Source organism: Vulpes vulpes, chromosome 14 (genome assembly GCF_048418805.1).
Source record: "Vulpes vulpes isolate BD-2025 chromosome 14, VulVul3, whole genome shotgun sequence".
Lineage (NCBI taxonomy): Eukaryota > Metazoa > Chordata > Mammalia > Carnivora > Canidae > Vulpes > Vulpes vulpes.
The window spans coordinates 32,483,039-32,497,858 of record NC_132793.1 but is presented as its reverse complement, the minus strand read 5'-3'; the positions used below and the strand labels follow the sequence as shown (position 1 = coordinate 32,497,858).

The following is a 14,820-nucleotide window of genomic DNA, read 5'->3' as shown; positions in this document are numbered from 1 at the left end:
AGTACTGCTTCTTAGAGAGGGGTCTAAACTCAACCCAACTTTCTGCTGCTGTGATTGAGAAGATAATTACCAGAACCTTGCTTCTCAAAGTGTCGTCCATGCACCAGCAGTAACAGCTTCACTTGGGGGCGACTCGGAAATGCAGACTCTCAAGCCCCACCCCAGATGCACTGAAACAGAATCTAGGTTATGACATTTTCTCAAGTGGTCTGTATACACATCAATTTGCATTCTCCTTGAGGCAGTACTGATGGTTTGTATGCACATTAAAATCTGAGATGTTTTATTTAGAGCACTGGTCCCCCAAGTTAGGTAGAAGCTCACTTTGAAATTTGCAGGGCAGGGAGACAGTCCAAACAAACAAACAAAACCCCCCAAACCAAAACCTCTGCCCTGGAATACCATAAGGCTATAATTTATGTCAACAAAGTAGAGAAAAAGGGAAAAGCATTTTACCTGAGTAAAGTAGACTTGTATTTTATCCATCTCATCCTACTTGCCCCCTAAAAAATTAAACCAGGAAAGGAATAGGGCAATCTTAGTTCTTTGTAGTTGCTCATCTGTATCATACTCACTCTACACTTAAATTATTTATTGCAAGGCTATGTTCCTTTTGCCTTGTAACAGATTGGGGGCTGTGGCATCTAACTAACATTCAGTGACTCAATTTTCTTAATATTAATATGACTGCAGAACAGAAACACACTCTTTTAAAAAGTGCTTTGAGTTGCACAAATGATTTCTCCACCTCCGATAAAAAAGTTGAGAGAAAAGACATGGATCATTAAGATTATCTAGCGATAATCTTGGCCTTTGAGGTACAATTTAAAGTAGTGATTGGAGTAGAAATTATGAAAAGATGGAAGCAGATAAATTTGTAAACTTTCACCCTCTCCCTCCTCAATTGTAAAAGCAAAAAATGAACAGAACAATCTGGACCTGCCATGCAGGTTAAAACCATGCCAGGGAGAGCACATAGCCCAGATAAGCACAAAAACAGAGGACATGATTTAATCAATTTTGAAAGGTGATCCTCCAAAATTCAGAAACTAATACATTTTTTAAAAGCCAACTCTAAAAGGATTCAAAGATTCCTACAGAATAGTCACTGAAGATTCAAAGGATTCAGTGTCATGGAGTTAGTTATGACACTTTCTCTCAGAATGAAGAATGTGAGCCAAAATGTAAGAATGTAGAATGTATGTAATAATATTCTGTCTCTCAAATGAGCTGCCAAGGTCAGAGTCCTCAACTATTACAAAATCTTTGAAACTAAACTGAAGCTGAAAATACCGTCATGTATACATATGTTATATCACATATCTTTGTATGTTTTTATACATATTATATGTGTATTTATTTACGTTTGTGTATATGTAGTTTATATACATATAAAACATGCAAGAGAACACATTTGAGTTGATACCACTGAAAACCATTTTAACAAAGAAAATCAGAACCAATGAAGCAGAAAAATCAATAATGGATTGAATTGTCAATATGGGTGGAAATTCTTATGCAATAACCATACACTCTCCTCTAGAGTATTTGGAGATGAGAAAACACGGGTTATTATCATGAAGATGTTAAGACAGTGCTGTCTTAACCCCCACCTCCACCCCCCTCCCACCCCCACCTCCATGCCAAGTGAGGGTGAAGGGTGGCTGGAGGACAGAGATCACCCTGCCCTCCTAGGTTGGTTCTAATACTAATGACTCTTACCTATGCAAGAGCAACAGGGATAGGCATGAAAAGGAATGGAAAGATTTTTAAAGTGGAAGGAGTGATAGATAACTGGTATTAATTTAAAAACATGATCTGCATAATCAAAATGTAACTACATTCATGGTCATCACAAGTTAATTCTTGGGGAGAATCTGATTATAACAGTCTGTTCCTTGAGGAGCACACTGTTTTTTCAGCCAATTCCAAGGCAAGGCTAGAGAAGATTAGAACTAGGCCTCACCAATCAGAGCGATCAGAGGGGACACAGGGTCCTACAAATTGACCTAAAAGACTTCTAGTAAAATAGTGAGAAGTGGTGGGTTCCCTGGCTGTACAGACATACCCATCGAACCCTTCCTTGGGCCTGATTTCGACACAGAGCACGGAAGCCCTGCCGCTGCGAGAGTTCACTCTGAGTGGCCTAATTTGACTTCATTCTGCTTGGGCTTCTGTCCAATTGGCAGATGTCCTTGTAGAAGCTGATCTTAGACACTTTCCCTTTCTAATTTTTTGGCACCGCTGCCTCTGTTGCATGGGATATCATCTCTGAAACTTTATCTTGGGTTTCCCAGGTTTTGCTTGTTTCAGAGCTTTGGTTTTTCTCTTTCTCCTAAATCACGAACCCCAAAGAGGGTCACATGAAATACTAAATCGTTGCTAATTCCTTTGGGACAAGTATCAATTATCAAGTGACCTGCTTGCAAATGTCCAACATTCTTTGCCTTTTCCCCACCTCCCTCCGAAATGAGTAGCTTCAGACGAAAGAATGCAAACACGAGGCAATCATCATGCATGCTGTACAAATGCACCATCCTCTCTTATAGGTTGGACTATAGAATGAAATGCCAGAGCTCTGATATTTATTGTCTGAAAGAGGTTTAACATTTGGAGAAATGTGTTCCAACACATACCTTTGGAAAGAAAAGCAAGCTGATCCAACAGAGAATAGGTGGTGGGCAGAAAACATGATGGGCACAATTTTGCTGTGTGTTGGGCAAAGTTAGAAAACTGGGTCCTTCTGCATAAAGAGCTCCCAGATGAGGTAACAGTTAAATACAAATCAATTTCCAACTCTTCATGAGAGCCACTAGACATCAATTTTAAATATACATGACCACAATATTAATAATAAAGAAATCTTATGTTTTATTTTAATACTTTGGCCAGACCAACCCCTTTGAAGGGATCACTAGTTTAGGAAAGAGGAACAAACCATCATTCACTTTCCTGCAGGTTTATCGTTTTCCTCATTATTTCTATTGGTCCTGCTTTATTTTTTTCTGAAAATTAAGGGGTAGGGGAGTGTTTCTATATTAGATCAGCAATGTCTGGTTCTTATCCAAATATTCCACCTAATAAGGACGTAAGTTCTCATGGATTGGACAACCACTCTGCAACATTCCTGAGAATTGAATAATATAATAATCTTGAAAGTCAGCAGAGTGGATTATCCACTTTTTTTTCTGGACTTGAACTTGTGACCTTAACAGTAGCACTGCAAAAAAGCAAATGTGCTAAGCACTTTGCCAGAGTAACCTTCCATGTAGACTTTTCATCTTAAATACACACAACTGAAAACAACTACAATTTTTGGAAAATTATGTACAAACCCAATAGTTCTTTTGATTACATATAAATACAAATTAGCTATCTTTCCTAAAAAGTGGTTATAATAAGTAAATAAATACAAAATAAATCTGACCATTATACTTCATGTGCTGGGGTTGAACCCATATAAAATGTACAACTAAATACATTTTAAAATCTTTAAGGAATAATTCTCTGATTAAAATATTTGTTTTCCCAACTTTTTTTGTAGATATAAATATATTTTCAAAATAACTGTGTTTTTCTTTTTTTTCTCCATTCCATTCCATAAATAAAGTCTTCATTGGGAAATATTAAAGTGTCAACTTGGTTTTTTTTTTTTTTTTTGCTTTTTTCTAATATATATATTTATATATTAGAAATATATATATATACACACACACATATATATATATATTTCATTTTGCTGTGCTAACGACACCCACAACCCTCCACAACCATGTCCTGATAGTTCTTTAATACAACCTTTTCGTTTTCATCAAGGTACAGCATGGAGATAGCACTGAGTTCTGTTGGTACACAGCACGCCTTGGGGATCTTAGAATTAACCGAGTTGACCAACGTCTGAACAATGGCGTGGTTAGTGGAGTTCAGGTGATCTGCCAGGGGAAAGGGGCATTCCCCATGGCAATAAAAGGCGTGGTACCCCGGGGGAGCTACGATCCAGTCATTCCACCCCACGTCACTGAAGTCCACGTACAAAGGGTGTCTCTTACAGCTGGACTTAAGGCGTTTGCGCTGTTTGTGTTTTGCTTGACGCTTTTCTCTTTTGTGGAGGGGGTGTCCTTTCCCATCGTGGCCAAACGTTACTAGCAGTGGCCTGATTTGTGACCAGCTGTGCTCGTCTTGGTGCAAAGACCTGCTAATCCTGACGTGTCTCTTGGAGACACCTTGATTCTCCTCCAAGTGGGTCACTTCCACCACAAATCCGTGGTTGGCAAGCCCCTGTGCCGTCCACCTCATCACAGCAGGGGTGACATCAAAGCTCTCCCACCTGCTTGTGTTCTGATTCACCAACCTGGTGTCCAAAAGTCTGGTCACGGGGAACTTCAAGTTGGCTGCTGCAGGTTTTATAATTTCATAAATATTAATTCGGTGATGGAAATTGCTATTGTTTTCCAAAGGTTCCTGCATCTGTTCCCGAAAAACCTGAAGTTCTGCTGAGGTGATAAACTCGTCAGTGGGGATAGAAGTTAAATTAAAGAAGAATCTCCGGGTTGTTTTCCCACTCATTTCTGGCAGTTCTTCCAAAGATTCTAATTTGACAAAAAAAAAAAAAAAAAAAAAGAAAGAAAGAAAATTAAAAAAAAAATCATTCAGTAAAGTAATAATGACAATCTGAAGACATAGGAGAATTTGTAAACCTCATTTCAGTATCTGATTTAACCTATGTAAAAGTTTGCAACCAGAAAACAAAAACTTCTGCTTTGGATACAAAGGAAGCCTCCCTTTTCTGTACATTTATGTCAACATGCACACCATGAAGCAAAACTTCACAATTCCTTGTTAGGGCTTTTCTTTTTATCATCGTTACATTCTTAATCCAATACATGAATACTGCTTCCAGGTGGCTATAATAATGGAGGAAACAGTGAAGCATTTCTTTGGAATTCATAGACTTTAGGGCAAAAAAAAAAAAAAGGCACTATAGTTAGTAAAGGTCTAATGAGTGAGGATTTGAGGAAATTATTGCATTTCTTAAAAAGAAAAAGGCTTTAATGTCAATCCCTTAAACAGTATTCTATAACATTACTCTGCAATTTAGATGATTTACAAATCTCGATATACAGATTTCAGTTTCCTAATTAAAGAGTCCGAAACTCAACATCAACGATGACATTTTGCAATGCACACCCTACTATTTTACTCCAAGTCCAGAGACAAAGGCATTTACAGGGATCGACTTCTTTGGAAGCGTAAGGGTGGTACTAAAGCATCGTAGTAATTAAGGCCAGACAATTTTAAGAGAAGGAACTTCTCAACTGTTGTCTGTTCTCTCACCTCTTTATGACCTCAAAAACCAAATCCCGTTTTAGGTACTATTGAAAGGAAAAAAAAAAAAGACTCTCTTCTGTTTTTAATTCCTTTGTCCTTAAAAAAGATAAACCATATTAAACACATACACCTACCAAGACATAAAACCAAAAAAAATTATGAAAATTTATAAAAATACCATTATGAGATTCATGACCTAAGGGATAATCCCATCCTATTACAGAATAAACATTCTAGTCTAGTATCATCATTTCAGAATAGCCATTCAAGTGGACTATGCATAAAAGCTCTTTCTGATTTAAGACTCCTGAATTTAAATTTTTAAGGAGTACTGTTTTCCAAGCAAACAATAAAATATAACAGCACCTTGAATGCTTTAGTCTGCAAATCATCAAAGGTACACATTATCATTAAATTGGCTATAAATAGCAATAGAATTTGAGACACTGGGTTTATTTTCATTGAGCTTTACCAACATCCTGTCCTTTCATTGTCAAAAAACTTAACCTGCTTCATTCTGGATCCAACCTATGTGCTTTATATTATCTGACAAAAAAAAAAAAAATATGCTCATGGAATTTACATTTGAATGTGAAAAGCATACTTTGAAACCTTGACTCTCAAAGGTCATGAGGTCCTAGCATTGCCTCAACCTGGGAGCCTGCTACAAGTGCTGAATCTCCGGTCCCACCCCATGCCCACTGTGTGAAGATTGAAATTTAAGAAGCATCACACGGAAGCATTACTCCATAAATTTGGTGTAAACCAAATAGGAAATTTTGGTAAACTGTCACTCCGGAACTTGGCACTTCCACTTAGCTTGCCCTGATGAGTGGTGCTTTGAAGATGAAGTTTTCCACAAGTAGGACCTTTGAGTGAATGATCTGAAGTGATTCGCCTTTGCTAAGAGATCTACATTCTCTGAACAACCTATAGCTGCTTGATTTAGGGGAAATACAACCATAAAAGTAATCAATACAGTATCCATTTATGATAATGATAGCACCAAACAGATTTTGTTAGCACACAGAAGAACATTAGTGTTGGCCAAGGAATAAGAGCTGAGTTCATGGGGGCAGGGGCAGGGTGCAGCCAGGGACTCAGAACAGAAAGATCTAACAAAGCTCATCTATCTACTTGGGAAGTGGAGACTATCAGGCCAGGAAGTAAACTCTCCATGGTCCCTTTATGCCTGCTAATCTACACCTGTTGGGAATATCTTTTGGCAACTACTCACACTCTAAACCTCATTCTAAGCTAATAGTACTTCAGGCGCTATTTTTATATTTTATTTTTTGTTTAATTTAATTTCACTTAAATTCAATTAATAACATATACTATATTATCAGTTTTAGAGGTAGAGGTCAGTGATTCATCAGTTGCATACAACACCCAGTGCTCATTCTATCTTGTGCCCTCCTTAATGCCCATCACCTAGTTAGCCATCCCCACACCCCGCTCCACCTTCCAGCAACCTTCAGTTTGTTTCCTATGTTTAAGAGTCTCTTATGGTTTGTCTCCCTCTCTGATTTGGTCTTATTTTATTTTAAAAATAACCCTCCAACTAATCGGAGCAGGGCTTTCCTCAGTAGCTCCAACAAGTAACAAGGATTGTATTTAGCTACTTCTCTTTTTTCCTCCCCCTAATTCAAGGGCCCTCTGTTTCCACTGAAGGCATTCTTTTCACAGAGAAGCCAACATATACCAAAGAAAGAAGGAGTGTCCTAAAAATCAGTAGCATCCCCTAGATGTAATGACATAAAGCTAGATCTGGCTTGAACTACTGATTTCTTAGTATACCTAAGAACATGCTCTTTTCTTTTAAAGAGTGTGGAGGACAGGCAAATGATCCAGGGCATTTGTTGAATGGCTGTAGTAATAAGGTGCCCAGAGAAATCACAATTGCAACAAAAACTTCAGATCCTAAATCCATAAATGAAAAAGAAAGAAGTTATGAACACATACAGACATGAGCACACCCAGACACAAGGACACACACACACGCACACACAGCAAGAGGATGATAATGAACACTCAGCAAGACCAGCTTGAAAGACAGGTAAAATGGATAAAGATGGGTATAAAAGAGGCATGGAATAGAATAACCCTCCAGAAGATAAATGTAAGACTGAAGTGAGTCATATAAAATTGCCGTTTGACTAGATTTGACATGTTAAAAAAACAACAATTTCATGCACTTCAAAATCTCACTGGAAGTTAAGTGGCAGGAAGGAGAATCACTTAGTAACTTCAGCAAAGGGAAGACACTCGCTATTGAACAATAAGTAACTTGAAGGCCTTTCTCTGACTTCCCAGGTGCACTAAGAACCCCTCTTTGTCCTTAATACAAATGATTCTGGTGATGCCCCTGTGGACTTACGTCAGAGAATAAGTCAGAACACTCCAAACCCAGGAAAAAATGGCTCAAGTTTGGGGCACCTACCACCACTTCCTTTGATCTGCAAGGAATGACTTTCTTCTTAAGGGTGGAAAAATCAAAAGCTATTTGAAGTAAAATGAAGGGGGGGGGGGGGAAAGCTGCAAATCACAACACCTGGGGATTCTGAAAATATACAGCATTCGCCTAAGTTGGCAATGTATGCTTTTTCAGAGGTTTACATAGTTATTAGTTCTCTGTAAATAACTGTGTTGAATAAGCTGAACTTGTCAAGGGATTTGGGTATTCCAGCCTATTTTAGACCTGGGTTCCTGAACCTCTAAGTTCTTATCCAAATAGAGAGGGAGCTATGGCTGTAGAAATGTGGGGAAGTAAAGAAAGATAAGACATTAGTGACATCTGACCTCTTGTCCAAAGAGAAGTTCTGACTTAATCATCTACCCCCTGTCAATTATTCATCTACATGAAAATAATACAGAATATGAGGCTGAATTCCCTCAGCCCTCCTGTGTTCACTCTGGCCTCTTCTTCCCCAGACAAGCGGGTGAATGGGACAGAAGAAGAGAAACAAGGCACCATGGTAATGCCTCTGGTGTGCTGAAGGATTCTTGGTGCCACGTCTGGCATGAAGATCTCTATATGAATCATCTCACAACAAATCGATTAGAGTGGGACTCTTATCTCCACTTTGGAAATGAAATAGTTAGGGCTCAGAGAGGTTATGTGGCTTTCCCAAGGTCACCGGGCTAGTAAATGAAGAGCAGAGCTGTGAACTTTACTGAAGTTCCCAAGTTTCTGACCATTAGGCACCACTACCTATCCAAGGGGAGGAGTCAAAAACTCACGCAAATGTCAAAACCACTAGGGGCACGTTTATGTTTACTGTAATAATAACCACAGGGTGAGTTCTTTTCCAACCAAAGACATAGAAAGACTGTATCACCCAAGTATGGTGGAGAGATGTAACTAAACATTAGGAGAATACAGTGGTAGGGCCCACTGGGACATGCAGATCTGGTCTAGAACTACTGTTAGTCTGCAGTTACCTTTTTGTCCTCAAGGATGAATTTTAGCAAAAAAATGTGAATGGTTATGTTTTTATAATTCTGCAACCCTCTTTGAACCAAAAGTGTCCACTAAGACAATAACCACAGAGCACATGGGTGGCTCAGTGGTTGAGTGCCTGCCTTCGGCTTAGGTCATGATTCCTGGGTCCTGGGATTGAGTCCCACTGGACCTCCCAACTCCATTGCAGGGAGCCTGCTTCTCCCTCTGCCTGTGTCTCTGCCTCTCGCTCTCTCTCTCATGAATAAATAAATAAAGTCTTTTAAAAAAATAAATAAATACATACATAAGACAACTACCACCACCGAGCAGATGCCGTAGCCAACCAGTAAAACTGGATGTCACTGCCCAGAAATGAATGGTAAGTGCCTCAGAATAAGAAACAATATTTTCTAGAATATAAAATAATGGCTAGAGAATTATTATTACCAAGGAGAAAAAATATAAAATTAAAAGGTTAAAAGGAAACTTTTTTTTTTTAATTTTTTTAAATAAAAAACAACAAAAGGCAACTGAAGGAACAGTACTGTCATCCTCAAGAACCCTGATCTGGCTTCTGCCCACCCTTAACTCCAACATCTTTGGAACGATCATGTGCCCGTTTACTGTCCTTTTACTACTTAGTGAAATACACAAAGGGCAAGTCTCAAAGAAGACAAGATAGCTCAATGAGAAGGGATTAAGGAAGGAGACAGAGGAATGGCCAAAAGAGTAGAGAACAGATAATATTAGTCCAAGAACAATCGTTGAGCATCAGAGCCTCGACCCCCAAAGACTTCCAAAGAGAATGCCTGTTTTACTTGCTGGGACCCTTCTCAGTGACACTGAACGACCCGGGGATACTAGGGACACACATCAAGTAAATACTGCTTTGGGGGGGGGGGGTGTGTCTGTGTCCAAATCCTTTGCTTACACTGGGCATTTGTGATACAAGTTTTCTCTCCCAGGGCATCAGTTGCTTCTTGAACTCTCCCATTATACGGATATTTTCGTGATAATTACATTTGTGGGAAAATGGGTATTTTCTATTCAAAGGCTTTAGTCAGGGAGGCAAATAATTCCATTGTTCATTAAAACGAAGACTGTGTCCTTCAGAGTCTGGAGAGCAAACAGATGGTCCTTCTATATTCTACTCTGACAGGAGAACATAAAGGCTTTTTGCAGGGCCAGTGAAGTCAACCAATTTCAAGGTGTTTTTCAGTACAGCAAAGCACAGAACACTCTTTCCAGGAGGAGGAGTGATTTTTCTTTCCTCAGTGGCAGCTGCGAGAGGTCTATGTGCGGCCAAAGAACTTTTTAATGACTGAAGAAAACTGCTGGAGTACTTGGGTTCTCCTAAGTGACAAGTACTGTCCAGAAGACTAGACAAAGTTTAATAGGAGAAATGACAACCAATCATTCTGTTTCAGATCACCTACCATGTGGTCCCATTATCTTCACACAGTGGTTGATTATCTGATAACCATGGTATCTCTGGTCTTGTAATTTCACCAAATCACCCAGATTCCACCCACAAATGAAACCAACAACAGGTAATTCTTGGAATCAGGCCCTTAGTTCTCTACCAAACACATGCCCATTAAGGTTGCAGGAGCCAAGTTCTGGTCTTAAGCTAGCTGCCTTAATCACATGATTTATTAAAAGATTTTTTAGTGCCATGCATGGCACAAGGATCTTTATAAAAAGCAAATCCTGGGTTATACAAAAATGAAACGGTCTTCAAAATATGCATGATGTGGCCTAAGAATGATATGCTAGTCATAACAAGAACAGAAATGGATGTGATGAAATTTGAGGCAAAAATTACATGGCTTTTTCTATCATCTAACTGCATTGAGATCTGAGGTTACCGTAAGTTGACTTTAAGCAGGTTGATAATTTCTCTAGTGCTCTGCACATAACATTCATACTTTTAAAGTTATAAATTCTGACTTATAAACTCAAGCACGCTATTTAGGTTAAAATAACACACTCAAATAATTTGTAGCCTGTTTCGTTTTGATCAAGCCACTCCTAGAGGAAAGAGAAATACACAGACTCCACTGATGGGATCCTCATGCAGCTGAATGTTTTAGGTGTCAGATGACTTAAGTGTTCCTCCTTTAAGTTATGAGAGACACACAGTACCTTCCTAGCCTTTAAAATAATTAAGAGTGGTTCCAGGCTAAATTTCCAGGAGAGGTGGATGAAATAGCTGCTCTTGCTACTTTTCCATCCAGAAAAATAATTCTAATCAGCATCAGCTGGGAATGATGAGCTGCATCTACTACAATCGTTCCAAGATTATGTTGACAGAGTATATAGGAGCGAAAACATTTCTACATATGACAACAGACAACTTCTGCTTTTCAGCGAACGAATCCCGAAGGAGTAGAATGATACCTTCTATGCTTTCTCATGGGAGCTCTACTGCAAAGAAGCACCTCACTTGGAAATGTGCTGGAAAATGATGGATTACGATCAATGGGTTATCAATCCCGTGTCCCTTCACCAGTGTACAACTGCTTTGATGAAGAAGTACCTTTTGTTACGCCACCTGCCTTTAGGACTTCTTCCCAACACTAAGTGCTGTTCTCACAAGTGTAGTCACCCTTCACACTGAGAGGAAATACGTAGCTGTAACAGTTCTTATTTGTTTATGTTAGAGAATAGATTTCTGCCTGAAATGTACCACCTCAAAGCAAGGCAAGAAAATGGGAACTTTACTCCCAATTCCCCAGTAACCTACAAGTGACTGCTCTGTGATACACAGCTTTGGAGATTTCTCTAGAACTTGATGAAACCCGTGCTCTATTTGGAATGCATTAAGCCAAAAGGGTATTTAAAAGTGTAGAAAAAGAACTAAAGTGGAACATAAAATTTTTGACTAATTGATCCAAGAACTTGGGTACAACAGATGTCAATAGCCTCTCTTGGACATTTCAAATCCACTAAATACTGTTCTAATGAAACAAACAGAAATAGCGTACCTTAGGAAAACCACATCCAGTATCATAAAAGAAAAAAAAAATCCACATTTCAATGCACATGGAGGAAAAAAAAAGAACCACCAGGCAGCTGCTGCAAAAGCTTTTATCTGAAGGCTTGCCTTGTCTCTAAGAGGGAGTTCATCTCAGATTTAAGCACAAAACAAGAAAGTCATTGTGGAAACAATAAGATTGATTGTGGGATTGATCTCTCACGGGGATTAGATAGGGATTCGAAATCTTCCAAACCAGGCCCAGATCAACTGTAAATTAGAAAGACTTTGGGGCCCCTGGCTTTGATTCTTCAATAGTATCTCTGAAAAGTCTGTCCTTGGCTGTGTCTAGCCTGAAACCCCAGCTGAAGCGGGAGAAACAGATTTACAGGGCAAAAGGGCTTCCAAACAGACATAAAGAGATCCCAATCTGCCCCCCTCCTTTTCATTCTTCCCCTATGAAATTCTTGCACATTTAGCTGACTAGGGGCATGCCTTTTGCCCTCATCTTCCCCATCACTTGATTTCTCTCCAGTTCCTGGAGGAGGAGTCGCTCTCCTGGCTGCAGGCCAGGAAAAGGGTGCAGACTGACCAAAGGGGAATCCCTGGCTCCCCCGCCACACAGGCAGCGCGGTAAAGCCAGGTTCCGAGAGGTTCTCACAAAGGCGAGAACTGCCTTCCCAGGGATGCCAACAGTCAGCCCACAGTGGGGAGCTTCTGGAGGGGACCCTCCGCGCGCATCTCGCCCCCACGCTCTGCTCCACGCCTCACCTTCGTGGTGGAAGCTGCGCACGGTGTTGGCGAGGCTGGCTGCCCTCTCCAGCCGCTGGTCCGGGGCCGGTGCGCCCGGCTGGCCCGAGTGCCGGCGGTACAGGTCCAGCATGTAGGGGGGCACCACGGCGTCCCTGCTGGGGGTGGGTCTCCGCTTCAGGCCGAACATGCTGAGCAGCCGCAACTCGAACTCGCTCAGGACTTCGTCCGAGGGCTGGGACGAGGAGCGGCCAGGAGATGCCGCGAACTTCCTCCGGCCCAGCTCCGTAATGAGACCGGCCGCGCCGCCCAGGAGGACCTGGGGAAGCAGCAACGCTAGAAGACAGCGGGTCCCGGCCACCATGGTCGACCTGCGGACAGGGCCGACGTGAGTCACCGAGTTCCCCGCCCAATCCTCTCCCCGCCCTCGCGTCCCCGGGCTCCCGCGCCGGCCGTTGCCTCCCCCTCCAGGGTGCCCACCTGGCTTGCAATACTCGCGGGGATACTCCAAAGGTCTTAAGCGCGAACGTTTGGGAGAATGCAAAGCCCCTAGTTCCTGAGCCTGAAGGCTCCCCCCTCCGACTCACTCTCATCCATCTGACACGATTTGCACACACACACACACACACACACACACACCCCAGCAGCGTCAAGACTGTCACCTTCCTTCTGTGACACTCGCGCTGACAGCCGGTGCAGGGAGCCCGGGGGAACCACCGCTCGGCCTGACACCTCTCCGTTCGCTAAACAAACCCCAACGCATCGCCCGGCGCTGGCTCGCATATAAACACGCACGGGCGGCGCATGTGACTTCCTTACAGGCACCGTATAGAACTTCCTGATACACATACACACTCCCTCCCTCCCTCCCTCCCCGCCCCCCCGGACTTCCAGACCCAGTGAACTCAGGGCCACAACTTCCGAAGCCACTTGCAACGTGTGGCCCACGCCTTCGACCTCACAGGTGTCGGACAGGCCAGTCCAACCCCGAACCCCCCGCCCCAGGCGGTCCAGACACACGGGTATCCCTCGCGTCGCATAAATAGTATCTATTCAGTCACGTGTCACTGGAAGGTGGCACTTAAGTACTGCCCCCCTCGCATTCCTGGAAACCGACGGGGAGAGCCCCGACCTCTAGTATTCTCCGAAACGGGACTCGGCTCTGAGTAGAGAGCAGGTCCTCCTGAGAAAGTACAAGAAGGGAGAAAAGGTGGCCATGGCGGGGCGCAAAGGCTGGCGACTAACGGGAGAAACCCCGAGGCCACCCTGCATCGGACTCCTTCGACCTTTTTTTTTTTTTTTTAATCATCCAAGTGTTAACAGCCCTAATAAAATACTGAAGAGAGGGAAGGGAGGAGGGGCGGAAGAGCGCGGCCGGGAGGGCCAGGCTCGCCGGGGCGGTCGGCCGGGGCATCCCCGCAGGGGCTCGGCAGCACGTGGACCCGGACGGGGTCTGTGGACGTCCGGCCCGGCCCGATCCGGCCCGGCCCCAGGAGCGGCCCCAGGAGCGCTCGGCCCGGCGCCCGCCCGCCCCCGCCCCCGCCCCGCCCCCTACCCCAGCCCCGGGCCCTCGTCCCCTACCTCTAGGAGACCGCCGCCCGTCTAAGAAGCACGCGGGGACACGTCCATTGAAAGAGCCTCCACATGGAAAAAGCTCCGGTGGAAGGCCCTGGCGCAGGGACCCGGTTCCCGCGGTCCGCCGCCTCCTCCGCCCGCGGCCGGCCGGGCAGTCCTCCTGCTGCCGCGGGCGCCGCGTCCCGGGCTCTGGCCCCAGCGGTGGGGCGCGCGGAGCGGTGGGGCGCGCGGAGCGGTGGGGCGCGCGGAGCGGTGGGGCGCGCGGTCCGGGCGGGGTCCGGGCGCGGGGTCCGGGCGCGGGGCCGGCTCCGCTGGGGCTGCGGCTGCGGCTCGGGCTGCGGCTGCGGCTGCGGCTGCGGCTGCGGCTGCGGCCGAGGCGCCGGCGCGAAGCGGGAGCGCAGGCTGTTCTCCCTGCAAGTTCAACAAGTCTCCAGCCAAGTGCTGACACGCGACAACAGCGAGCAGGGGGAGGAGGCCGGGGCAGGCGAGGCGAGGGGCAGGGGGAAGCTGCTGCTGTCGTCGTCCTCAGGCACCGGCGCCCGCGGGACGCGGGGCCCGGCGCGGGGCCGGCGGCGCGGCGCGGGGGGCGGGGGTCGGGCGCTCCGCGCTAGCGCCGCCGCGGCCCATGGCTCGGGGCGGCCATCCTGGGCGACGCCGGGTCCGGGGGAGGGCGCAGCGGCGGAGTCGGGGCCGGGCGGGCTGCCGCCCCGCATCACGCGGCCTCACTGCAGCGCGGCCCCGCCGG

At 44.3% G+C, this 14,820-nt stretch overlaps 1 protein-coding gene across 2 annotated transcripts; it reads right to left on the bottom strand.

Annotated features, from left to right (window-relative positions):
- Positions 1-3,717: 3,717 nt before the first annotated feature.
- Positions 3,718-14,263, bottom strand: BMP2 (bone morphogenetic protein 2). Of its 2 annotated transcripts, none has more exons than XM_072736360.1 (3): positions 14,082-14,263; positions 12,522-12,819; positions 3,718-4,589 (listed from the first exon to the last, which is right to left on the bottom strand). In XM_072736360.1, the coding sequence occupies exons 2-3, from the start codon at positions 12,688-12,690 to the stop codon at positions 3,745-3,747; spliced, it is 1,014 nt and encodes a 337-aa protein (XP_072592461.1). In that variant the 5' UTR covers positions 12,691-12,819; positions 14,082-14,263; the 3' UTR covers positions 3,718-3,744. The 2 variants fall into 2 exon arrangements, with proteins under 2 accessions (XP_072592461.1, XP_072592460.1); XM_072736359.1 differs by having other exon boundaries at positions 12,522-12,871; positions 14,082-14,221.
- Between the last annotated feature and the right edge of the window lie 557 nt (positions 14,264-14,820).

Excerpts from the sequence above, each read along its gene's own strand:
- BMP2 (XM_072736359.1), bottom strand. The coding sequence starts at position 12,864 with ATGGTGGCCGGGACCCGCTGTCTTCTAGCGTTGCTGCTTCCCCAGGTC. Across the intron at positions 4,590-12,521 it reads GCGCAGCTTCCACCACGAAG|AATCTTTGGAAGAACTGCCA; the intron begins GTGAGGCGTGGA and ends TTGTCAAATTAG.